Source organism: Plasmodium vivax, chromosome 14 (assembly GCF_000002415.2).
Source record: "Plasmodium vivax chromosome 14, whole genome shotgun sequence".
NCBI lineage: Eukaryota > Apicomplexa > Aconoidasida > Haemosporida > Plasmodiidae > Plasmodium > Plasmodium vivax.
The window spans coordinates 658,969-682,461 of NC_009919.1; the positions used below are offsets into that span (position 1 = coordinate 658,969).

Here is a 23,493-nt window from a genome sequence, read left to right on the forward strand (position 1 = left end):
TGAGTTACATGTGAGCGCAAAAAGGGGAAAAAAAAACCCTAAAAAAGGGGCGGGGACATTTAAGCAAGTCCGCCAAAACGGCAGGAAGATTCTCCCCAGCGGGAGCGGCGCGTTATATATTATATATATATATATCGTGCCCACATTTCGCCATGCCGCGCAAGTGCGCACAGTAAAATACCTGTACCATCGCGCATACAGCTGCGCATCTGAAAAGTCACTTGCATAAGCGGATCCATTGTGCGTGCGTGCCGCTCTGCTTGCAATTCTCTCTGCGGGTTTGCCATTTTGTATGCGTGATTCCTACGCAGTAGAACCTGAGCTGTACGCGTAGGTACGTGCCACTTTCCCCAATGCGGAGTGTTGCCCAACCGTTTTTGCGGCGTAACTCATCGAAGAGAGGATCCTTCGTGGTTAGCTCTCCCTATTTGAGCAAACTCGCTTTTTCTACCGATTGGCGAGTACTGTATGGTACCCCAGCTTAGCCAGCAAAGGTGTGCCTTCTGCCTTCCCACGCTGAAGAGATGCTCTCCAAGCCGCAGCACGTTCGGTAGTTTTGTGAAGATCCCATCGCGAGGGGTTCGCCCGTGTAGGTGCCACGTTTGTTTGGGCGGCCACGTTTGGTTAAGCCACCCCGTTTGTTTGGGCGCCACGTGTGGTTGAGCCACCCCGCTTGTTTGGGCTGCCCACTCTACGCCGCCAATTTTGCACCGCGAACCGTGAGGAAAAGATGCACGCGCGAGGCCGCGAACGAACCTGAGAGTACATCGCCCCCCGGTTGCTGCCCCAGAGAGGCTACTCTCGGAAAGTCGCACAGGGCGAGCAGACGCGTTCACCTCTGTAAAGGGCGCACTGGGGAATATCCTCAAAGAAGAACGTTCGCTTCGCCCACCATCAGGCTTGCCTCCCCGCGACGATGAGCGAAAAGAAGGAAGGCGCCTTGCCCGACGAGGTGAAGGAGCTGCTGGAGTGTCTAAAGGAGGGGAGCCCAAAATTTCAGCAGCACCTAGCGCAGCTGAAGGAGTATCTGCAGAAGGACCGAATAGCAAACACGAACGGGTTAGTGGAGTATATTCTGCAGAACATACACGCACGGGATTTTCAAAGAAACGCATGCTTCTTCCTAGCAGATGTAGTAGTGTACATACAGAGCGTAAATAAAATTCCAAAGAAATATGAGCTGGACTGCGTAGACGCAGGGCTGACGTTACACAATCACGAGGAGAGACAAATATGGGTCGATGAGAGTTACAACGAGGTGTACCCTCACTATAGAATACTCATTCAGGATGATAAGTTAAGAAGATTCAACACGAAAGATTATAGAAAGGATCTCATAAGGACATGCACGAAGAATGTAAATTACTTGCAAATCATGTACGTGCTTAGTAGGAATGTATCCCCACGAAATGGCTACGTCTTGTTTAATAACATTTTGCATAAATCCGAAATAAGCTATCGGTATAAGTTACTCTCCTTGGAGTACTTTGCTCATGCAGTTAACAAAATAGCCCTAGAAAGGGCAAAATATATCGCCCAGATGCTCCCCCTGGTGTTGGGGAAATTCTACAGCCTAGAGGGAAAACCATACTGCAATGATAATGTAACCAGCATAGATGTGCTCATCTCCATGTGTAAATTTGCTACTGTCCTGTGTGATGAATCGATAAAGACGCAGGAGGATGACAAGCAGGACGTGGCTCTACACTCCATCATAGCATTCATTATGAAAGTCATAAGCTACCATCATGCGGAACTGCCAATCAATAAAAACATCGAGAGGATGATAAGATACATTCATTACGACCATCTGGAGTATCCCAAATGTGTAGAGATTTATTCCAAGCTATCCTCAAATGTATATCTAGAGAGGAGGGAAAAAATGGTGAAGGATTGCCTTTCAGCCCTCATTTGGAGACTAAGCATAATTAATACTAACATCTCGCGCATTTTAGAAAATGTCAATATATTAATGCCCAATGCAAAAGCTTGTGCTCTGGAAAATTCTACCCTAGAAATCTCCATCCTTTGCTACCTCATATTTGTGGAAAAAATAAATGACTTTTGTTTCCCAAAAATATACTCAGAGTTATATCTCTTCAATTTGATGATTCGAAATAGCTACAATTTACTTCTGTGCATTCCGGAGGCAGATGAGGATGCTAAACAGAATCTGTTAATTAAGGCTTATCACCTCATCTGCCTTTGTGCCTTCCTATCTAACGTTATTCAGAGGAGAGATGGAGCGGTGTTCTATAATATTTATAATTTCAGATGGAGACCCCTGGAATTTTTACAAACTGTTCATCGTACCATTCATGATAATAAGACTTTCAAAACGTATTCCAAGACGGTCTACAACGCTGTGTGTATCATCATGAGGAATTTCAAATGGGATATTTTGTACTCACTTTATTATAAGCTGCTGAATGAGTCCCTCCCGGATTACGCCAGGAGTTTAATCGCCTCCTTCCTAAAGGACGAAATGCACAAACAGATGGTCCGTGTTGTTAAAAGGGTGGAAGCGACCAAACAGGAGTTCCAAAAAAATGAAGACTTTGAAAAGTTGCTCAACCAGGCTGTCCATACGCAGAGAAATAAATCGCCAACACAGGATGCTGCCCCCCCCCTGGGGGATACCACTCAGCTAGCCAAAATAAAAGAATTAGCTGAAGAAATAAATAAATTGGGCGTGCAGGTAAAAAATATCATCTACATGCTTGTGAGCGAAGAGTCCGTGCTCCTCAACGTGGACGCCATCACCGTCGTGCTGAACATGATCAAGATGATTCTGCTCAACAAAAATTTGAAGCCCTTTTACCACTTCGTTGTGAATGTGGAGCAACCCTCTGCTTGCTTTCTGCAGAGCAAAATTAGACACTTCCACACCCAAATTAAATTGGAGAAGGCCATACTGGAAAGGGAAAAGAAGGAAGACGCCAATTCCATTTTTTACACCAACATGAATGGGGACTCACGTAGTCGCGGCCCCGACCAGGAGGAGGTGACCTACCAGAACACGGACATTAGCATGAATGAGCTGGAGATCGTCGTTATGCTCCTGGGAGATGTCGAAGCGAGCATCGACGGCATGAAAGCGCGCGTCGAAAAGATTGAGGTGCCACAGGGATGATGCGCTGGGCACCCGTTAAGAAGTAGTTTCTCCGAAGCAGTTGCTACGAAGCAGTTGCTACGAAGCAGTTTCTCCCAACCTGTGGGTGCCCCACCGTTGCCGCGCCCCCCTTAAACCCATTCGCCCAGGGCAAATCTGCACCCCTCGGCTTGCAAAATATTGTATTGTGAAAACTCCGTGGGTGCCACATGTGTCTACCCATGTGTATGTCCATATACATACGCGTGGCTCCCTTTTGAGACAACCCCCCTTTTTTGCCGCACCTTTGCGTTTTTTTTTTTTTTTTTTTTAAATGATACCATTTCCCTCGTTTGTCCCCTTCCCCACTCCTCTTCCACCACTTCCACCTCTTCCCCCCCTTGTGCAATTTGTATATTTGTATATGTACGCCTGACCGCTGGCCACGGCATGCCAATAAATATGAACATCGTGTGCAAGCGAAAAGGGGAAACTTTTTACCTAATTGTACATTTTTTTTTTTTTTTTCTTCATTTTTGCGTTCCCACAATTGGGTATATACCATTTGTCGAAGGAAAAGACCCCCCCTCCTACATCCCATGCGTACTCTCATAGCGAGTACCAGAACAGTCAATTTTCGCTGCACACCTTGCTTCGTATGTGCCATCCGGTAGCATTACTGCGCCACTGTTATTGTACTGCTATTGCTGCTTTATTTTTTTTTGCAAGGACGTCATACAACTTCGAGCGACGTTAGTTTTTAAAAGAATCAAAATTTTTGCCAAAAGGGAAGCGTTAAATAGGGGGAGAATTTTTTTGTTTTTCTTTTTTGGGGGAAGAAAGGAACCATGGGATGTGGGGAGACCTTCACCCCGGATGTTGTGCAAAAAGGGTGAATAGCCGCCCACCCTGTGTGGCAAATACTCAAAGGCCTGTTTGCCTAGCAGGCCTACACACTGCCGCCGCTTCGCTTTGCATTTCCCCCCAAGCGGCAAATAATTCATAAGTCGAAGAGGGCAGGAGCCCCTCCATGCGAACACAAAATTGGTAAAAAAAAAATGAGCATCTTACATTTGAGGTGGAATAAATATGGATGCCCCTCAAGGGAAGCAGCCCTCCAACATTTTGAAAAGGGGCAGTTCAGTTCCTTCCCCTTTGCCTTCACACTAGGCACTTCCGCATTCCGTATATTTTACGCCCCATTTTGGTAAATCGTATGGTACCGCGGCTTGGTTTTTTCGTATATCCCCTTCCCCTATTACGCCCCTAATCACGGTGACAAACTTGCATACGATGAGTAGTCCCATTTAAGCGCAACGCAGTTGTTTGCTTCCTCCCCACATGTGCATCATCCCTTGTCATCACCACGGCTGACGTTCTTCCAAACGGGTCACCCACCAAAAAAGGACGTGCCTGCACAAACGTTGGAGGGAAAGAAAATAGCAACACGTTTCCTCGCGCGGACAGTACCCCTCCATAATGTGGCAGTTGGTGTGGCAGTTGGTGTGCCAGTGCACGTGGCAGTCCGTGTGGCAGTCTGCGTGCCCATGTGTACCCCCCACGGAGGAAACACTCAGCGAGCGGGAGTGATACAGCGAGGCACCCCGATGATGCAGCGCGGCACATGCGAGGATGGGGGCGACAAAGTGGGGAGCGGCGAATGTGTGGGAAGCGGCAACTGTGTGGGAAGCGGCAACTGTGTGGGAAGCGGCAACTGTGTGGGAAGCGGCAACTGTGTGGGAAGCGGCAACTGTGTGGGAAGCGGCAACTGTGTGGGAAGCGGCAACTGTGTGGGAAGCGGCAACTGTGTGGGAAGCGGCAACTGTGTGGGAAGCGGCAACTGTGTGGGAAGCGGCAACTGTGTGGGAAGCGGCAACTGTGTAGGACGCTGCAACTGTGTAGGGAGTGGCCCCCGCTTGAGAAACACCTTCCAGTGCACAGACAAGAAAATAAAAATCTTCAAAACGTACCTGAAGAAAAAGCTCAAGGTGGAGGCGCACACCCTGGGGGAATACGCGCTCCAGCACGACGAGAAGTTCCGGAGGATATTCTCCGCGAGCATTTTAAAAGAACACGTCGTTGCCAAGAGGAAGAAGGACAAGCTGTTCATCCTAAACGAAGTACTCATAGACAAAACATTTTTCCAAGAAGATTTCTACTTTCAATATTTTTTGCAAAATGTTTTGTTGCTAGAAGATTTGACTTTAAAGAGACTGGAGGGAAACCACCAAGGGGACTTCCTCTTCAAAGAGAAAAAAAACGACATCCTCAATTGGAAACAGGGGTACAGTCATATAAAAAAAAAATTAAATGAAAAGGGAATTGACCAGAAGAGTAAAATCTACAAAAACTCCGTGCTGCTGTTTAACTCCACCAAATTTTCCTATCAAGATAAAAACTGCTGTGATTACTTTTACAGCTTGAAAGTTTGGGACATTTTCTTTAATTATGTTTCTTTTGAATTTTTAAATTACCTCCTCTCCAATACACTTATCTTCATATCTGATTTTTTTTTTCTTAACCTGAATGAGAAGCCCCCTGTGCAGAATTCCCTCCTTTTTGTAGTCAGCCACGTTGAGCTGAAGTATGATGACAGTAGGGAAGTGCAAGACGGGATACTTTCCAAGAAGAGGAAGCTCCCATACAATGCAAAGCAGGTGAAGATCCTTTACCAGAGGGACCAGCGTAGATTCCCCCTTGAAAGAGCGCTTCTCAGCGAGGTAACCAGCGAAGTGGTGGGCTGCCACCCAGAGGGGGACCCCCCCCAAGGGGAGCCTCTCCCCTCGGAGAGAAACGGCATTCCAGGGGACCTACAAAGGGAAGATGCCCCAGTGGAGGGATCCGCCAAACAAAAATCCCAATATGTTGACAAAGCCGATTGTGTAAAAGGCGCAAACAAGAGGAAGATCAACCAGCGGGGCAGCGACGGAGAAGTCATTTCAGGTGGGAAGCGCAAGAAGAAGAAAATGACCCCAGACGACGCTTCAAAGGGGGGAAAACAAACAGACCGCTTAAATTTTGCAATGAAAAGGGAAGCGGCAAAAAGGGAGGGATCCATCCGTGCAGATGACACACAAACGGATGGACGGCAATATAAATATTTATTCAAAAGGAAAAAACAAACGGTGAGGAGGAACGAAGTTAACTCGTACGTTAACCACCTCTACCTAGTCCAGTGCAGTGGGAGAATCATCAAAAATGAGTTCCTCAAGGAGATGAAGCAGATGCAGAAGGAGAACGAGCAGGCGGAAGACACACACGGGGGCCACACCGAAATGGACGTTTTGGAAAACGGGTCAGAGACAGCAAAAGGGGAGGAGCAAAACGCACAAAAAAAGCCACTCCCGCAGATAAGCTTCTTCCCTGATGAGAAACCCGAAAGGGAGCCTCCCAGCACCTGGAAGTGCAAAGCCCCGCAGGAGGAGAAGAAAAAGTGGAGCAAAATAATCATCAATCGAAATAACATCCTGCAGCATAACACGACAAACAAGTACAAGAATTTCCTCCTAAATGAGAAGATCCTTTTCGAAAAAATTGAAAATGTCCCCCTGTTCACCTACCACCTGCTGAATTACATTTTCAAGTCAGATCAAAAGTACTTTTTCCACAACAACTTTATTGATGAGTATAAACATAAAATTTCCAAGCAGATCAAATGCAACTCGAAGAAGAATGACATATCGTTCCGTTTGCTAAGGAAGGAAGGCACCACAGCGTTGGCGGCGTTGGCGGCATTGGCGGCACCCACAGCATTGGCAGCACCCACAGCGTTAACCGCGTCGAACGCGATAACCGCATCAACCGCGTCGAACGCGCCCCTCTGCGGCAGGGGCAAAGACAAACGAAACGACAACGTGGCCGCCCGACTGAAAAAAACGAAGATACTGAAACATGTGTACGGCCACTTCGAACAGTTCATCAGAAATACCAGGCAGGCAAATTTCGATCAATTGTATAGCCAGTATTTCCCAAAAAATAAAATGAAAAATAAAATTGGAAAAATTTTTAAAACGATCAAATCGCGCATTATTCACAAATATAAAATTTTAAATATACGGAGAAACAGAAAATTTATTAAACAAAAAATGTATGATGTGTTTTTTAAAAATTATGACTTCCTTTCATTTTCTTTTAAAACCTATCAAGTTGTTAATTTCATCGTCCATATTACGAAGAAATGTGTGCCCGTGAAACTTCTGGGCAGTCGCCACAATTTTAAGGTCTTCATAAAAAATGTGAAAAATTTCGTCCTACTTAATTACAAAGAAAATTTCACCATGGACCAGATGATGAAGCACATCAGGGTTAGAAGTGTCTTCCAGAAGGGGGCCCCCCACATGCAGATGAAAAATGCTGATGTAGGTGCACTGGGGGGGAGGGAAACCCAACTGGTGACCCCAGCACCTTCCACTCCCCTCCCTACACACACCCCTTATGAAGAAGAAAAAACGTGGAAATTAAAGAGGAGGAGAAAACAAGTAAGATTCTTCGACCCGGAGAAAGACACCCCCCTGTTTGAGATCCTTAGGAGGAAATATTTGAAGAAGAAGAAAAAAATTAACATAGCCCTTCTGAAGAGGCACTTTCTAAACAGACTCATTTATTTCCTCTTCAACTACCTCATCATGCCAGTAATTAGAAAATACTTTTTCCTCACCAAGTCGGAGCACACCATTTACAGAACCATTTTTTTTGACAGGAAATTGTGGAGCTACTTTACCAAAATTTCCAACTTTTGTCTCTACCACCAGAATTTTCGCGGCAAGAAGTTGAAGCGCAGGGCCGAGTCGGGGGAGAAGGGGCGGACGCGCGGTGGGCACCTAAAGCGGGGGAAACTCCAGAAGGGTCGTACCCCATCCAAAGGGAGACAACTAAAAAGTAGTAGCGTACGAAAAGGGGTGACCAAACAGGTAGGCAGAAGTGCCTCTCCCCGTGTGCTCCAAATCAGGGGCAGACAAATCGAGAAGGGGAAGAAGCGCCCACTAGCAGTGCCAAACGGGGGGGGGAAAAAAAGAGAGACGCGTAAAAGGGCCCCAATACGAAGCGGAAAAAAAAAGGAAACCTTCCAATCGGGGAAGAACACAAAACGGGGGAGGACCACCCCCCCCGAAACGAACAAACGCATCGAAGACCTCTACCAAATGACCACCCTCAGCAAAAAAACGGTCAGACCCTTCTTAACCAAGTTTTATTACAAAGTGAAGAAGAAGTATTTCTCCCTCAGGAAAAGGTACCTCCTGCATGGGGCGAAAATGACCCCCCTGGGGGCCCAACAATTTGCACAATATGTGCATTTTTCGGACCAGAAGAGACACCTGTTTAGATTCATTTGCAAGCGCTTTTTTAAGAAAACGAAAAGGAACTATGTGAAGCGGTTTTACAGGCTGGTCAAGCGGGTTGAGAGAAGGATGGGCATCAAGCGCGTCGGCAGCGGGGAGGCAAAACGGGGGAGAGACGAAAGGGCAGCGATGTGTGGGGAGACCAGCCCGCGGAGGGAACCACCCGAGAAGAGGGCGGAGAAGCAGACGGAGAAACGGGTGGAGAAACGGGCGAAGAAGAGGGCGAAAAAGACGGAGACTGCGAAGAGTGCGAAGAGCGCGAAGAAAACCCACGTGCACAAAATAAAAAGCGTGATAGAGAAGCGGAACTTCCTGCTGAAGCTGAATGCCATAAACCGCTTTTTCTCGAAGAGGCTAAGAATCAACTGGGTGCCGAAGAAGAAAGGGCTGAGGCCGCTCATAAACCTGTCCACGCTGAACATCCCAGAGAGTGTAAAAAATAGAATCCGGGAAATTTTAAAAAATAAAAAAAGCAGCGAGTTTTACTTCCACACCATACTGAATAACATGGAAAGAGATAGCAAAGAGAAAAACTCGAGGAGAAAAAAATACAACAGAAAAAACTTCAACCCTGTTTCTTTAAATCACATCTGCAACTTCTCTTTAAAGTGTCTGGGAAATGTAAGAAATAATAACAGCGCTTTGTTTCGAAATACGCTAACCAAGACAAACGAAACGGAATTGAAGCTGAAGAAGTGGCTGGATTATTTGAAGAACTGGTTCTACCGGAAGAAGAAAAATAAAAAATATATAAAAAATAAATTAAAAAAAGGAAAAATCATCTATGCATACATCTGCATTGGGGACTTCTCCAATTGCTACGAACACATAAACCATAATTATCTCTTCAAAATGTTGAAGCATTTTTTCCACGGAATTACAAACTTTGAGTTTATTTACGTTTTTAAAAGATCCTTCCGTCTGTATAACCACTATATGAATAACTCCCTCCTGACCTACTACCCTGTGAATGTGAAAGAGTTTGGCATCAATTGCATTAAGAATTTGCGAGAGCTCATTGTAAAATCTAATTCGAATAAGTGCCACGGCTTCCTACTGAGACAGTTCTTTAAGAACACCTCCTGCACCGACTTGTATATTTTTTCAGATTCGTATAAAAGCGTGCAGGTAGAAATGAGGGACATCTTCATGACCATCATCACCATCGTCAGGTACTACTACTTGAACATTTATTTCAGCATCAAGGAAATAAAAATGAAGAGGAAAAATATTTTTTACTTTCAGCTCTTCCAGCAGGGGAAAAGGGAAGACGTCTATCGCGCCTTGCGCAGCAGGGGGAAGCTCGACCAGTTGCGGCGCCTGCAGGGGGGAGCGGAAGTGGAAGCGGAAGTGGAAGCGGAAGCGGAAGCGAAAGCGGCGGAGAAAGCTGTGGAAGAGGGGGACCTTACGGAGAACCCCCTTGAGGGAGCCACCCAAAAAATGGGCAGCACACCGCAAAGGGGGAGGGGGGCTTGCCCACCAGACGGGCGGGATGCAAACGGGGCGAACTCGCTCGAATGGGGGCATCTTGCGATAAGCGCTGCCACCACCGCTGCGGAACGTGACGATGGTGAAGATGTGAAGGGCAGCCCCGCTAAGTTACCGAGGCGGAACAAAGACCAACTGGTGGGGCGAAGGCCCGGGGGGAATGGCGGCGAAACGGCCGCGCTGGCAAAAGGGGAAGGCGCGAGCAGAACTTGTTCGGAAGGGGCCGCCCAAAATTGCGCCAATAGGAGCGTTGCTAATTACCCGGATAGGAGCGTCGTCAATTCTCCCTATAAAAGCGCCTCTAACGGCGCCGCTAACAGCGCCTCTAACTGTGCCGCTAACAGCGCCTCTAACTGCGCCTCTAACTGTGCCGCTAACTGCGCCGCCAACTTCCTCGATAGGACCCCCCGCACGCCCGCGGAAAAACACTTCCTCACTTTTCAAGACAAAAAAATCATCAGCGACATTTGCGGACTACCGCAAGGGTTCAGCTTGTCCAACATTTTGTGCTCCCTCTACTACGCCTATCTGGACCGAAATGAAGATTTTCAAAATGTGCTCTACTCGGAAAAGGGCCAGGGAAGAACGGCCTCCCCCCTTCCGCAAAATGAAAAAGCAAAGGGGGTGAATTACCAGAATTTAAATTCCCTGCTCATCAGATTTATTGATGACTTCCTCTTCATAACTGTTAACAAGAGGAATATGAAGCGATTTAAAAAGCTGCTGCTCACGAGGAAAATCTGGGGGGGGAATATAAATTCCTCCAAGACAAAGATTTTCAAGCTCCCCCTTATTTATAGGAGTGACTTACTGTTGGAGAATGTCTGGGGAGAGAGAGTTCCCTGCGGGGGAAAGAGGTACCATGGGGAGCGGCAGAAGCGGCGGAAGCGCCCGACCCTGCCGCAGCAACCGTGCACATCGGGGCATCTTCCTACGCTGAGCACCGAGTGCGCCTCGCCGGACCCGTACTTGACGACCCCAAAGGGGCCAAAGGGGACCCCCTCGAGCAGCACGATAACCGGCCAAAGAAGCAGCCAAAGAAGCGGCTCAGCAACCAGCGAAGTAACCGCCGCAGAACGGAAGAGGAAGCCACCCCCTGAGCGCAGCGAGACAGTGCCGAGCACCCCCCTGAGTGAGAACTTGGCAAGTCGCGCAAAGTGTAGCATTGCCAGTGGAGAACCCCGAATGGGGGTCACCCCACGAAGGGGGACCGTCCACATGAAGAAGAAGAAAAAAGGGGGAGGAAAAAAGCTAACCGAGGCGCAAATTGGCAAACTGAAGAAGGAGCTGCTCGAAAAAAGGAAAAGGTTAACGGGAAGAGCATCCTTTAGAGGCAGGCAAAGGGTTAAGAAGTGCCTGAGGCGGTTGAAGCGGTTGTGGCGGAGGAAGCGGCGGACAAGCGCAAAATCTGCGTGTGGAAACCTCCGTAGTGCTGCTCACCTCCGTGGTGCTGCTCACCTCCGTAGTGCTGCTCACCTCCGTAGTGCTGCTCACCTCCGTAGTGCTGCTCACCTCCGTAGTGCTGCTCACCTCCGTGGTGCTGCTCACCTCCGTAGTGCTGCTCACCTCCGTAGTGCTGCTTACCTCCGTAGTGCTGCTCACCTCCGTAGTGCTGCTTACCTCCGTGCCGCCGCCCCCCCCCGCGGAGTGACGCCGATCGAATGGCTGAACAACGCATACACCTTTGACTTCGCCAACAACTGCGTGCACAGCACCTCGTGCCAGTGGAAGAACAAACAGGACGCGACGATCAGGAACCACCTGCACCTTAACAATGTCATCGTAGAAAAGAACTCCCCAATAAACTACATGAAATTTTTGGTGGAAAATCGAATCATGCGAAATGTCATATCGAAAATGAAAAAAAATAAAATGATCTACAGAAATAAACAGAGTACCTACTTTGCGTATAAAAATAATTTCCTCCTCCTAAAAACCTCCATCTTAAAATTCGTTTGCTCCATTAAAACGCTGAAGAGAATGTTTAATGCCTTTTATAACGATTGCTACAACACGAGGTTTGTTTTTCATTTAATTTCCTATTTGAGGAAGTCACTTATAAAAAATAGGAAAATTAAATTTGTCAAACTTTTTCTGGTTGATACTGCCTTGGAGGCGCTGCGGTACGCTCGGGTGTTCAATGCCAGCAGCCCGCTTTACCCCTGCCTCAGCCGCTTAGGAAGCATCAGGAGGAGACTCATTCATCGGTACAGACGGAGGAACAAGCGGGACCACTTGCTTCAGTACTATCGCCTGTTTGGCCTCCTCCGGGAGGAACTGCGCAGCACGTGGCCTTACATGTTTAAAATTCGGGGCGGCGCTTCCCCCTCAAGCGGTGATGCATAAAGGGGGGGAGCTGATCGGTGCAGTGTGGGCGGGCGTCCTACATTCCGTCGTTCGTCATTCCTCCTTCATATCTTCTCCCATTCCTACTTCTCCCATTCCTACTTCTTTTGTGCCCCCGCTTGATTGCGCCCTAAAGGCGCGGCTTCGTCTCGAGCGAAATGCTGGACACCCTCTTCAGCGCCTGCAGCTTGCCGTGGCGGCCCACGCGGATGTTAACCAGGCCCTTCCTGCCGACATTGTAAAGCGTGTGCGACACGCCCTTGTAGTAGTGGGGCTTGGGGCCGTACTGATAGGAGCTGGGCTCCCCGGAGTTTTGGTAAACAAGAAAAGGGTTCGGTTCGATGACCCTAGAAGCTCTCCACTTGAAGGGCCTAATATTGCTATAATAATGTTGAAACTTACGCCTGATAATGCCATGATATTTTTTAAAAGATATTTTGTTATGCTTCCTACAAAAGTGAATAACATTGGAGGGAATTTCCAGCAGCCTCCTATTTACCACATTCCAGTACTTGGGGGCGGGTAGCACTTTTTTTTGCGGTAGGTAACTTCTACACACATCTTCAAGTGCCTCACTAAAAGTTCTGCACGTATTTACATCCTTATCAACGAGAGAAATGGAATTCAAATTGTACATTGGGACTGTGGCACCAATCTGTAGAATCGATTCGACTGCTTCGTTTAGGAGTATGTGACTGGAGCTACTTGGAGCGTAGCCATAAATACCAGATGCAATATCCGGTAGGATGACAGACGAAATGCACAACTCATTTAGTTGCCTTAACGCACTAGCGAAAGAGAATCTTAACTTATTTGAAGAAACGTAATTATTTCCTTGCCAGAAATATGGCATTATTAAAAAGGCTAGCAATTTTACTTTGTCGCTAACTTGATGAGGCTTTGATAGAATAACATCTCCTACTTGTAACGACTTGGCATTTTCTATCATTTTCTTAAACTCTTTTTCTCTTCCAACTTTGTCTTTGCTTCCCGATAGGTACTCCTCTCTGTGTTCATTCAATACGTCTATTCTTTTCTTAATTAGTGCCTTTATGCTGATGAATATTTCCTTTACTAATTCTCTCCCGCCTCTATGCAGTACGTACGCCCCGAATCCACTTAAAGGGACAAAATTTGATACCATCGGGATCAGCATGCAGTCCGCCTCCTCCTCCAGGATGTTGTTATGCACTATTCTTACACTTCCAAATTCGTCTAACGTCATGCTTTTCATTTCGTGTTGGTAGGCACCCCTCTCCGATGTGTGCAAATCCAACAGGTCTGCATCTTCTTCCAATTTTGCTGCCACCTTGGATGAATCTACTCCGCTCGAGTTTCCACATCTTTGAAAAAACAAATCATTTATTTTGCTTTTCTTGTTCGGGAAAATCTCCTTCATTACGCTTCTGTTCTTCCCCTCCAGGATATCCAACGATTTTATGTAATCCTCGTGGTACTTCAGCGCCCGGTCGTTTATCGTCTTCAGCTTCTTCGTCAGATAGGAACTCCCGAAGCTTCTCCTCCCCACATGTGCAAAGGTTCGCCACGCTGGTGCCTTCATCCTTTCCACACCGTTGTGGGGATTCGCATCATGCCCATTACGACTGCTCTCCTGCTGGTCTTTCCATGTAGCCCCTCTCACAGGGGAACCTCTTCTCTCAGAGCGTTTATCTCAACTGTGAGCGAATATCTGGTTAGCCCTTTTTCTCCTCAACGGTTTGCGGCGAAAGGGACAGTTGAAAGGAGGGAGCCACGTGGAGAGCTTTACAAAAATGTGCCTTTTTATAAAATCAATTTGTGCCCATTATAACACCCCCTTGGAACTCCTTAAATGATACAGAGGGGAAATATATTTCGACACATTGGAGCCGCTTAAAAGAGGGCCACATGTGGTGATTATTTTGCACGCCACTTCTTCCACAGGGAGGTACCCCCCCTCCTGCGTTTTTTTTTTTTTTCCCCTCTTTTGCTTACTTCGAAGTGGAAACCGCAGCGGGGTTATAACTCCTTTACAATCTTACCGACGTGCGGAGTACCCAAAAATTGCACCTTAAAATGTGAGCAGTGAAAATTAATTATGTGTTAAATCCGTCACGCAGGATGGTTCAATAAAAAGGAAAAAAAGGGGAGGGACACACATCCCAACAGGGTAGAATTATAAATGTAGGGAAAGCGTGGCGAAAGGAAATGTGAAAAGTTGTAAAAAGGGTGGGCCGACATGCGCTCCGCTATTCCGCCATTCCGCCGTTCCGCTATTCCGCGGTTTCCTAGCGGGAGAGGCCTTTCTCACCATGCGTATGGGTTAGCCGCGAGTGGGTACGCAGAATTTCTTGGAAGGGCTTCCTCCACCGCGGCAGTGTGTGTGAACGTTTCTGCGTACGGAAAGATGTGCCCCAGTATAGCAGCGGTTTGGCCCAAATTCAAGCTAAACGGGGTGAAATTTCCACAACGGCGACTGCTCCCTCCAGTGGAGTGCCCCCCCAATATGTGCTGCTACGTTAAACCGGCGCGTCTCCCTCCTAAAAGGAACGCATCACTGGTCGAGCACCTTCCTGTATCCATTCAACTCGAACACTTTAATGACGTCCCTAATTGCTTCACTATTGTTTAACCCCTTTATGCCATGCTTTGAAAAAACCATACAGAGGTCGTTGGCCAAATTGTTAATCCCACCCTCCGCATCGGTGAAATGGAAGTCTGGGTTTAGGTCTGGGTTATTCTTCAGCAAGTTTTTTAGCAAAGCTTCATCTAAGGGGAAGGCACAAATGAGAGGGGCATAAAAGAGGGAGACTCACATATGGATTCTCCACACTACGGGAACTTTGCCATCTAAGGAGGAACACCTCTGTGAGCATTTCCACATATGAAGAAGTCTCCACAGCAACACATTTGCTCAAGTGCAGATCGGGCGAGTTGTACCTTCCTTCTTAAAATATATGGATTCATCGGCGGTTCTATTTCCATCTAAGAATTTCACGCCGGCAAATTTCTTCCTACACATGTACTTTATTTTAATGGTAACATTGTCATTTAGCTTATTTTTGACAAAAACTTTTCTCGCCAGTGCAGGTACCATTATAGCCTCGTGTGCTCGAATGAGAATGGTGGCCAAAAGGGGGAAGGAGAAACGATTGCCAAAATGGGTAAGGCTGACCAAAAAGGAGGAACGCTCGCCACAAATGTGGAATGCTCACCCCAAATGACATATGCGGTGTGTTGAAGGCCGACGCCAAGCACCAAAGCGCGAACCAAATAGGGAATTCTAGTTTTCCGCCTCTCAACGTAAACACATTAGACGATGCAAATCTGGAATTGCTTTCGAAAGGAAGTTTTTAACGTGTTCCAAATTTAAGAAGGAAAAGAAAAATTTACACGCACATTTCGCGACAAAAAAAAAAAAGCTTAAAATTTGGGCAAAATTTTTTTTTTTTATTGAACTTACAAACGATGTAAAGCATTTGGGAGATGCACAGATAAAGCATATTTTCTTATCTGTCAAGGAAAAAATTGCCTACGTGGGTGTACTGTACGCCTTTTACGGAAGAATCCATCGCAGGAATTGTGAGCTGGTTCTTTTCCCATGCAGGTGTAGCAATTGATTTTTAATCGCTTGACACGGTGGGGCTTGACAAAATTTGCGTCGTATCCTCCTTTGTTTTATTTTACGTTTTTTTTTTTTTTTTCTCATTGTTGGCCCAAAACAGACCCATCTTCCGTCGCCATACGACCCCGCGATGCTGTGCCGCCATTCCACCAGTTCGGAAAAATGTTTTTAAAAATCACAGGAAAAAATTAAAGTTTTTCAAAAGCTATAACACAAAAACATGTTTTTATAGGGGGTACAGTTCAAAACAAAATTCGGGGGAGACGCGTTTGGAACATTCCACGAATATGCGCATGTGTACGTATATTAACAGGGATGTGTTTACGCCAAACATGCCTGTGCATGCATTCACGTAGGTATGTATATATATATATATATATATATATGTGTGTGTGTGTGTACTTGCGTACCTGCTATGAGCGCACATGGCATACGTGGGAACGAAAACCGCGCGAAACATTGTACATGCCGTTGCGCGGAGAAAAAACACACTAGACGATGGTTTTTATTTCGAAAAAGGACTTTATGTAGAATATATGAATTAGGGTTAACAGAATTAGCAGTATTATTTGTACTTCTGACCACAGAATTAATTTCGAATTCATTTTTTCGTTAAACTGCTTGTACAAGTCTGCCGTCTCCATCATTTTTTCTTGCTCTTCAAAGACTTCAAAGAACTGGCAACAGGGAAAGGGGAATGAAACGAGCAAATAACGCGATTGCCACAAAAAGAGGAAAAACAAATGTTACACATTTTACGTAAACGCACAGGTAAAAATGAGGCAAAAAATAAACATGCACACAGAAGGGTGTACAAAAAGGGTAGAGGAAAAAAAAATACATATGAACAAGTCAGGTAAAAAATGCTTAAGTGACTTCAAATTTGCCTTACCTGTTCATACAACTGGGATGCTTCGTTACTTATTTTTTGTACATCATCAGCTGTACCCAACTCCGCGTCGGCAGCGTCGTGGCTTTCTTTCACCCTCAAAGTGAACATTACTGTTATTTCTGTTTTTTTATGGTTCGCGTAGCAGAAGGAATAGGCGCCAGGCTTTGTAACCTTTCATTTTGCAATTTGTTCAGGTGAAAAGGGGAAAATAAATTAACATGAAAGTTGTGCTGGTACACGAAATGTGTATACGTACATCCGCACACACATAGGAGAGTATGTATATGAATATCTTCCCCCTCGTGGAGACACTTTCACACTCTGCCCCGCCTTCCAAACGGATACAAACAGCACGGTAAAACGTTTTCAAAGTGAATAATCATTTAACACTTGGCGTGCTTCCGATTTGCTCACCTTAATCTCGAACTTGTCCTGTACACGTTCCGACTTGAAAAGTTTCTCCTTTTTTTTGTCATTTCTGTTAACTATGTACATTAAACATAATGCGTTCTTGTCGATTATTTCGTACGACCTGATGGGGGGAGGGGGGAAGTAATAGTGGGCGTGCTTACATGTCTACCATCCAGTGTGATATCCTCAGTGGGATTACACTCGCACATGTCTACCACTGTACACATGTTTATATACATGTGGACCATCATCACATATACATGCCCACGCCACGCCTCAGTTGGATGGGCGAAAAAAAAAAAATTCAGCCCTCGCGCCTACCCAACAATGATGTTATTTTTGTCAACTCGGAAGTGAAGGCAGTCCTTCTCCAGAGGACCTACGATAAAGTGGGTGCAGCGCGCTACGTGCAATAGCAACACCAGCAGGAGTAACACAACAGCGGGGCTTTTTAAAAAGGCCATTTTTTCACTTCACGTGTTGGTCTCGTCACATACACGCACATGTGTGTATACATGCACGTATGAACAGGTATGTATGTGTGTATATATACATGTATATTTATGCATGTGTGTACGTGTGTATGCACGTATGGTGGTTCCCACGACTGTGCGGTGACACCCCAATTGCGGTGCCTCCTGTTCCAATTCCCCTAAGAGGTGTGTACCCCCCCAAATGTGCGTCTGCGCATACGTATGCACCCGCGCGTTCCACTCTGCTGCTGCGATGAAGGGGTGAACTGAATTTAGCTATGCCCCTGATAAATCCCAATGCCTTCCTTTACAAACAAACGTGATCGTGCGTATCCACACATAAACTAGCTGTGTTGAAAAAAAGGGGAAATACAACTCACCAAGTGAATACACGAGGAAGTAGCGCAAACTGGCCAAAAAAAAAAAAAAAGGTTATGCTAAATATCCCCGGCCATACATTTTCCGTTTTGACTCACCAAAAAAAAAAAAAAAGAAACAAAAGTCAACTAATTTAATGGTTAACTGATTGGCAGACTGCCCAATGACAATGTTGCACTCTCATTCGTCATGCGTTCCTGCGAAGTATGTAGTAACGTATTTATACACAATGGAGCAAAAAAAAAAAAAAAAATGTTACACTTTAATGGTACATATGAGAGGGCATTAAAATGAAAGTCCGTGCGAAATACTGAATTCAGGAACTTTTTATGTGAACATCAGCGCGGCGGATTTGCACGGCTGTTTAGCCGGAGATGCGCATCATTTTTGTACCTTTTCCCCGGATACAGTTTAACGCAGTGGCATAGGGCAAGCGCGTTGTGCACCCCCGAACGGTGAGGAACGGAATGCCCTCACCCGGTCATCTGCTCATCTGCTAATCTGCTGACCCGCTTATTCGCCCCTTCGCCTGCTAGTTGCCCCACAATGACCAGTTATACCATCCATTTGTGGCACCCATCCCGGACCTGCGAGGCAGCCTTGTTGGCACACCGGTGGAAGTCCCCCAAGGGGCAACGCGAAGCACACATAGGGAGCCACTTTCCAAAAATGCAGAAAAATGCAGCAGGAAGGATAAGGCAAAGCATAACATAGCAAAGGATAGCACATCGTAGCAAAGCAAAATAACGTAAAATGAAGCGGGGCGCGCAACGGTGAAGCAGCGAAAGAACCCCCGCGGAGCCCCCACGACAGCGGCTACTCGCAGCAGAGGACGCACTACAACGGCTGTTCACAGCAGAGGACGCACTACAACGGATGCTCGCCGCAGATCCACCACTTCCCCGCAGCGCGAAGCACACATATGCACACACCGCCCCCCATCGCGCACAGCGAAGCGAGACCGACAGCGCCGCAAAATGAAGCAGCGAACGAATGTGGCCCTGAAAAGGTGGTACGCATCAGAAAGGACGAAGAAAGCGAACCCACTAATCCTAATTTCGAACAGCCACAACATCCATTTTAATTTATCCCTAGAAAATTTTCTACTAAATAATTACAGCGATTTGTTGAAACACTTAAATGGGAACTCAATTGAAAGGTATGACGACCCTGTTTTGTTTTTATGGAGAAACAACCGATCGATTATAATTGGAAAGAACCAAAACATTTGGAGCGAATGTAATTTAGAAAATATAAAAGAAGATAATGTCCTAGTGGCTCGTAGATTCACAGGTGGAGGAGCAGTCTACCATGATCTGCAAAATCTTTGTTTCACTTTTTTAAATAACTCTCTAAGTACGGATGACAACTTCTCCATCATTTTAAAAACGTTAAAAAGGCACTTTGCCATTGAGGCGAAAAGGCAGGGAAGAAACGACATAACCGTGAATGATAGAAAATGCTCAGGCTCTGCTTTTAAGAAAATGAAAAATGGGTTCCTGCACCACGGGACTATAATGGTTAACCTGGAAAAGGACGTTCTAAGTAGGTACTTAACTCCCGATAAAATAAAATATACAAAACATGGCGTGTCTAGTGTAAACGCTCGGACCATTAACTTGAAGGAGATTAACCCGAAGATCACTTGCCAGGATTTATGCTACGCGTTGATTAAAGAATTTCAAGCGTTTTACAAAAATGGGGTTCCCAACGAGGGGGGAGAAGCGAGCTGCTCTGCTACGCTGAAGGTGGAAGACTACACAGGTGGGGAGAAGATAGCCAATCCACCTGAACAGGTCAGCTCAAACAGAAATGCCAATCTCAGCGAAGGGGAAAAGAGCGTGGCGAATTTAATCGACCACTCGTCCCCCATTTTGAAACATTTTAATATCCATTACGTAGACACAAATGAAAGCATCACGAAAAATCCAGAATTTCTAAAATACCTAAATCTGCTGAAGGACTGGGATTGGTGCTATGGGAAAAGTCCCAAGTTTCAAAACCGACTTTGCAAACAATTCCCTTTTGGAAAGTTCGAGGTTTTTTTTAATGTATCCGATGGGATGATTAAAGATGGAAATGTTTTTTCGGACTGCCTGGACATCAACTTAGTGGAGCAGTTGAAATTTATTTTTAACAACGACGTTAGGTATTCCAAGGACAGCGTCGCTTCGTTTTTGCGCGGTTTGCAGGTGGAGAACGAGGGTTCCCTGAGGGAAGTGACCGACTGGATTTTGCAGGAGCTTTGATAGGGCCATCTTCGCGGGGTGGTGTTGGAGAAGTTGTGTTATCAGTGTGGTGCACTTCTGTGAGGCTTCTTCTTCCCCATCGCGCATCATTACACTTCCGAACAGTACACATGTGGTACTCTGCCGCCAGCAAATCGCTCCCTCCATTTTAATCAACCGACGTGTATTCATCCCAACCAGTTTGACATTATGCTATGCACTGCACCTCTCACCCACCCGAACGCTTGCGCGGAAGGGCGAGTTACAAAAAAAAAAAAAAAAAATTCGCGCACATTTATGTGTGCACATGTTTGTAACTTATCATATACGAATTAAAAAAGCTAAGGACAAAAAAAAAAAAAAAAAAAAATCGTAAAGACTAAAAAGAAGCAGTGGGGGAATACCGTTTTGGTTAAGAGGGGCAAGTGCGTGTGAATGGCAGACGAGCGCCTCGCGCGCACGCCATACCGCCACCGCTGCTGCCGCTGTTGCTACCGCTGTTACTGCGCGCTCGGCCTTTCGTTTCCGCCACATCCGAATTTTCCATCTCAAGTGTGTGTATTTATTTATACAGTATGCACATTTCCCATTGCGACCTGTGGTCCCCCACGGGAAACCAGCCTGGCTTTTCACCAGCCCCTCACCTCCCCTTTCTTTTGGGCCTCCCCCTTCTTTTTTTCCCGGCATTTTTCTCAACCGCGTCCGCGTCTTCCCCGGGGGCGTCATTGTCCTCGATCGTTTCGTTCGTCACATTTGCTTCGTTCGTTTCGTTCGTCACATTCGCTTCGTTCGTTTCGTTCGTTACATTCGCTTCGTTCGTTTCGTTCGTTACATTCGCTTCGTTCGTTTCGTTCGTTACATTCGCTTCGTTCGTTTCGTTCGTTACATTCGCCTCGCTCGTTTCGTTCGTCACGTTCGCCTCGCTCGACTCACCTGCTCCATCCGCGCCATTCGCCTCGCGCGCCTCCTTACCTTTCAAGTCCTCATCGCCGGTGCTGTCCGGGTAAAATTCGTCGCTGCTTTTACTACCCCCTCCTGGGCAGGCGTTACCCTTTTGGAGGGTGTTCACGTCGGAGTCGTTGCTGCTGCTTTTCTTGGGGGTGCCCTGCGTGTCTTTCTCTTTCTCATCGGTGTAGTGGCTTCCGCTGGGGGATTTCTTTCCCGCCACGTCTTCGTCGTTTTCCTTGGCTTCTTCGTCTTCCTCGTTTTCGTCCTCTTCCTTGGCTTCGTCGTTTTCCTTGGCTTCGTCGTTTTCCTTGGCTTCTTCGTCCTCCTCGTTTTCCTCCTCTTTCTTCTCTTCCTCGCCTTCCTCGTTTTTCTCATCTTCCTTGCCCTCCTTGCCTGCCTCACCTGCGTGGTCCACCGCTCCCTTGGCCCCCCTCTCTACCGCGCCTTCTTTCCCTCCGCTGTTGCGCCTGCGCAGGATTTCCTTCAAGTTCCGAAACTGGCGCAACCAAGGCTCCTCCTCAAAGTCCACCTCATAATTGGATTCCTTAATCGCGTCGATTTTTTTTTTAATAAAATTGTCCGTCTCCTTTTGCAGCATTTCTGTCCTGGAGTTAAATTTAAAGGGGCACCAGAAAATGGTTGGCTGGCAATTCGTGCTTATGAAATTCTTCATTTTCTCATAATGATTAATTAGGCTCAATTTCATCAATTTTGCTTCGTCTGTTTTTATATGAGAGTCCACATTTTTCATTTCCTTTATATGTGCAATTATTTTTTTTTCTATTTCGTCAAGTTGGTATTTTTCTGAGTTTTTTTTTTCTTCCTGTAATTTTTGTTCCACTCTTTTATTTTGCATTTGTTGCCTGATAACCGTTTCGTTGTTTTTTTCTTGCTCCAGGGCATCCTTGGCTTTTTTCAGGTGCTCAAACAGCCCCACCTGCAGAAGCCTCCTGTTTCTCGTCACCGTCGTTTCGTCTTCCTCTAGCTTGGGCTGCGAAGTTGAAGCAAGGGAAGCGTTTATTCCTACGCAGTCAGCAAACGACGGATGTGCAAGCACGCCAATGGGCGGTCTACGCTTACATGCACATGCGCACGCCCTCCCACGGGCTTCTTAACTTACCCGCTTCTCTACCCTGAATTCGGGGAAGTACTCCTAAAAGTGGGAAAAATGGGGAAAACGAGAAAAATAGGAAAAATGTCAAAAAATGGCAAAACGTGGCGCAGTCGATTTGTTCGCCAGGTCACATTTTCCCTTAACGCTTTGTTGGGAGGGAAGAGAGACTCCACCTCAAAACAGGCAGGTTCCCCCCAATTATGCGGAGCAGTGGGAAGTTCCTCTTTCCTCGATGGAGCCCCACGCCAGCAGGGTGAGATGATAAGTTGTGCCAAAAAGGTGCACCAAAAAGGTGCGCCAAATAGGCGCGCTTACCAAGTTCTCCCCGAAGAATCCCCACTTCTGTCTTTCCCTTCTGTTAAGCTCATCCTTGTCATCTTAAAAAAAAAAAAAAAAAAAAAAAACATACCAAAGTGGGAGCAACACGGGACAATGTGAAAACGAGTTAATCCGCCAAAGTTGCAGATGGAGGCAAATTCTGAACGAACAACTTGCGGGGGGGGAGGATCTCCTGGAATGGTGGTGGCACATTTTCAGGAAAACGCCCCCCCCCTCAGCTCCGCCGCTCCGCTGCTCCGTACATACCTGAGCAGAGGTACGACAACCTATTTAGGTAGTTCAAAATTTTCGTTTTAATGGCATCTCTCTCCAAGTAGTTTTTTTTTATGGTTAACTTCAATTTATCTTCCTCCGATAAATAGCTTTTCATCATAATGCTGAAGTATGTACTTTCCTCCTCTTATCGTTAAGGCATATTTCTGAGTCCCCTCGGGAACGAATGTGGCGCCTGGCCTCTACTGGAATATTTTTATGAGTAAATAACTTTTTTGTATGACCAAGTCAGGTGATTTTCTTCCCCCTCTTCAATGTAGCTAACCATCCGTTAATCGTTCTTTCGCACGCGTACGTGCATGTATAAGATTGTGCAGAAGCATAAAAAGCGCTTCTTCCCATCTCCCTCTCGACTTATTTAAAAGTTTGGAATGGCCGATTTTCCAACGTTTATTCTTCGAGATGGTTTCCCCATTCCTATTCCCATTCCTATACCTCTCCCTTTTTTTTTTTTTTTTTTTTCAAAACGGTTTCCGCGTGGGTGTACTATCACGCCGGGGCGAGTAAAAAAAAAAGAACGTACATGAACATACGCGCACTTGCACATGCGCATGCGAGGGTATATGGCC

General features: G+C 46.3%; 7 protein-coding genes across 7 annotated transcripts, besides 21 other annotated features; 3 read left to right on the plus strand and 4 right to left on the minus strand.

Moving 5' to 3' along the window:
- The first annotated feature begins 310 nt into the window (after positions 1-310).
- Positions 311-418: a microsatellite.
- A 413-nt stretch (positions 419-831) lies between these two features.
- Positions 832-864: a microsatellite.
- Positions 865-916: 52 nt separating this feature from the next.
- Positions 917-3,133, plus strand: PVX_122525 (hypothetical protein, conserved; the record flags this gene model as incomplete). The annotated part of the gene is made up of 1 exon (XM_001617018.1): positions 917-3,133. The coding sequence occupies one exon, from the start codon at positions 917-919 to the stop codon at positions 3,131-3,133; it is 2,217 nt and encodes a 738-aa protein (XP_001617068.1).
- Positions 1,419-1,441: a microsatellite.
- Positions 1,993-2,024: a microsatellite.
- Positions 2,805-2,830: a microsatellite.
- A 622-nt stretch (positions 3,134-3,755) lies between the features above and the next one.
- Positions 3,756-3,778: a microsatellite.
- A 623-nt stretch (positions 3,779-4,401) lies between these two features.
- Positions 4,402-4,435: a microsatellite.
- A 135-nt stretch (positions 4,436-4,570) lies between these two features.
- On the plus strand, positions 4,571-12,264 carry PVX_122530 (hypothetical protein, conserved; the record flags this gene model as incomplete). The annotated part of the gene is made up of 2 exons (XM_001617019.1): positions 4,571-4,582; positions 5,026-12,264. The coding sequence occupies 2 exons, from the start codon at positions 4,571-4,573 to the stop codon at positions 12,262-12,264; spliced, it is 7,251 nt and encodes a 2,416-aa protein (XP_001617069.1).
- Positions 6,486-6,543: a microsatellite.
- Positions 8,769-8,791: a microsatellite.
- Positions 10,142-10,163: a microsatellite.
- Positions 10,208-10,230: a microsatellite.
- A 130-nt stretch (positions 12,265-12,394) lies between the features above and the next one.
- PVX_122535 (hypothetical protein, conserved) lies at positions 12,395-14,226 on the minus strand (the record flags this gene model as incomplete). Its single annotated transcript, XM_001617020.1, has 1 exon — positions 12,395-14,226. The coding sequence occupies exon 1, from the start codon at positions 13,823-13,825 to the stop codon at positions 12,395-12,397; it is 1,431 nt and encodes a 476-aa protein (XP_001617070.1). The 5' UTR covers positions 13,826-14,226.
- Positions 14,227-14,797: 571 nt separating this feature from the next.
- PVX_122540 (hypothetical protein, conserved) lies at positions 14,798-15,340 on the minus strand (the record flags this gene model as incomplete). The annotated part of the gene is made up of 2 exons (XM_001617021.1): positions 14,798-15,012; positions 15,184-15,340. 2 exons carry the CDS (start codon positions 15,338-15,340, stop codon positions 14,798-14,800), a joined length of 372 nt encoding a protein of 123 aa, XP_001617071.1.
- Positions 15,341-15,510: 170 nt separating this feature from the next.
- Positions 15,511-15,530: a microsatellite.
- An 829-nt stretch (positions 15,531-16,359) lies between these two features.
- PVX_122545 (Cop-coated vesicle membrane protein p24 precursor, putative) lies at positions 16,360-18,118 on the minus strand (the record flags this gene model as incomplete). The annotated part of the gene is made up of 4 exons (XM_001617022.1): positions 17,493-18,118; positions 17,175-17,292; positions 16,761-16,931; positions 16,360-16,545 (listed from the first exon to the last, which is right to left on the minus strand). Exons 1-4 carry the CDS (start codon positions 17,633-17,635, stop codon positions 16,360-16,362), a joined length of 618 nt encoding a protein of 205 aa, XP_001617072.1. The 5' UTR covers positions 17,636-18,118.
- Positions 18,119-18,593: 475 nt separating this feature from the next.
- PVX_122550 (lipoate-protein ligase, putative) lies at positions 18,594-20,516 on the plus strand. Its single transcript, XM_001617023.1, has one exon. It carries the CDS (start codon positions 19,000-19,002, stop codon positions 20,269-20,271), a length of 1,272 nt encoding a protein of 423 aa, XP_001617073.1. The 5' UTR covers positions 18,594-18,999; the 3' UTR covers positions 20,272-20,516.
- Positions 20,183-20,228: a microsatellite.
- Positions 20,517-20,880: 364 nt separating the features above from the next.
- Positions 20,881-20,955: a microsatellite.
- PVX_122555 (hypothetical protein, conserved) lies at positions 20,891-23,359 on the minus strand (the record flags this gene model as incomplete). The annotated part of the gene is made up of 4 exons (XM_001617024.1): positions 22,898-23,359; positions 22,628-22,689; positions 22,319-22,351; positions 20,891-22,189 (listed from the first exon to the last, which is right to left on the minus strand). The coding sequence occupies exons 1-4, from the start codon at positions 23,022-23,024 to the stop codon at positions 20,891-20,893; spliced, it is 1,521 nt and encodes a 506-aa protein (XP_001617074.1). The 5' UTR covers positions 23,025-23,359.
- Positions 21,238-21,273: a microsatellite.
- Positions 21,404-21,436: a microsatellite.
- Positions 21,693-21,713: a microsatellite.
- Positions 21,849-21,869: a microsatellite.
- Positions 22,096-22,233: a microsatellite.
- Positions 22,299-22,323: a microsatellite.
- Positions 23,360-23,492: 133 nt separating the features above from the next.
- Position 23,493: part of a microsatellite that runs on past the window's edge.

Bases quoted from the DNA above. Each gene is read 5' to 3' on its own strand.
- PVX_122550 (XM_001617023.1), top strand. From the start codon at position 19,000: ATGAAGCAGCGAACGAATGTGGCCCTGAAAAGGTGGTACGCATCAGAA.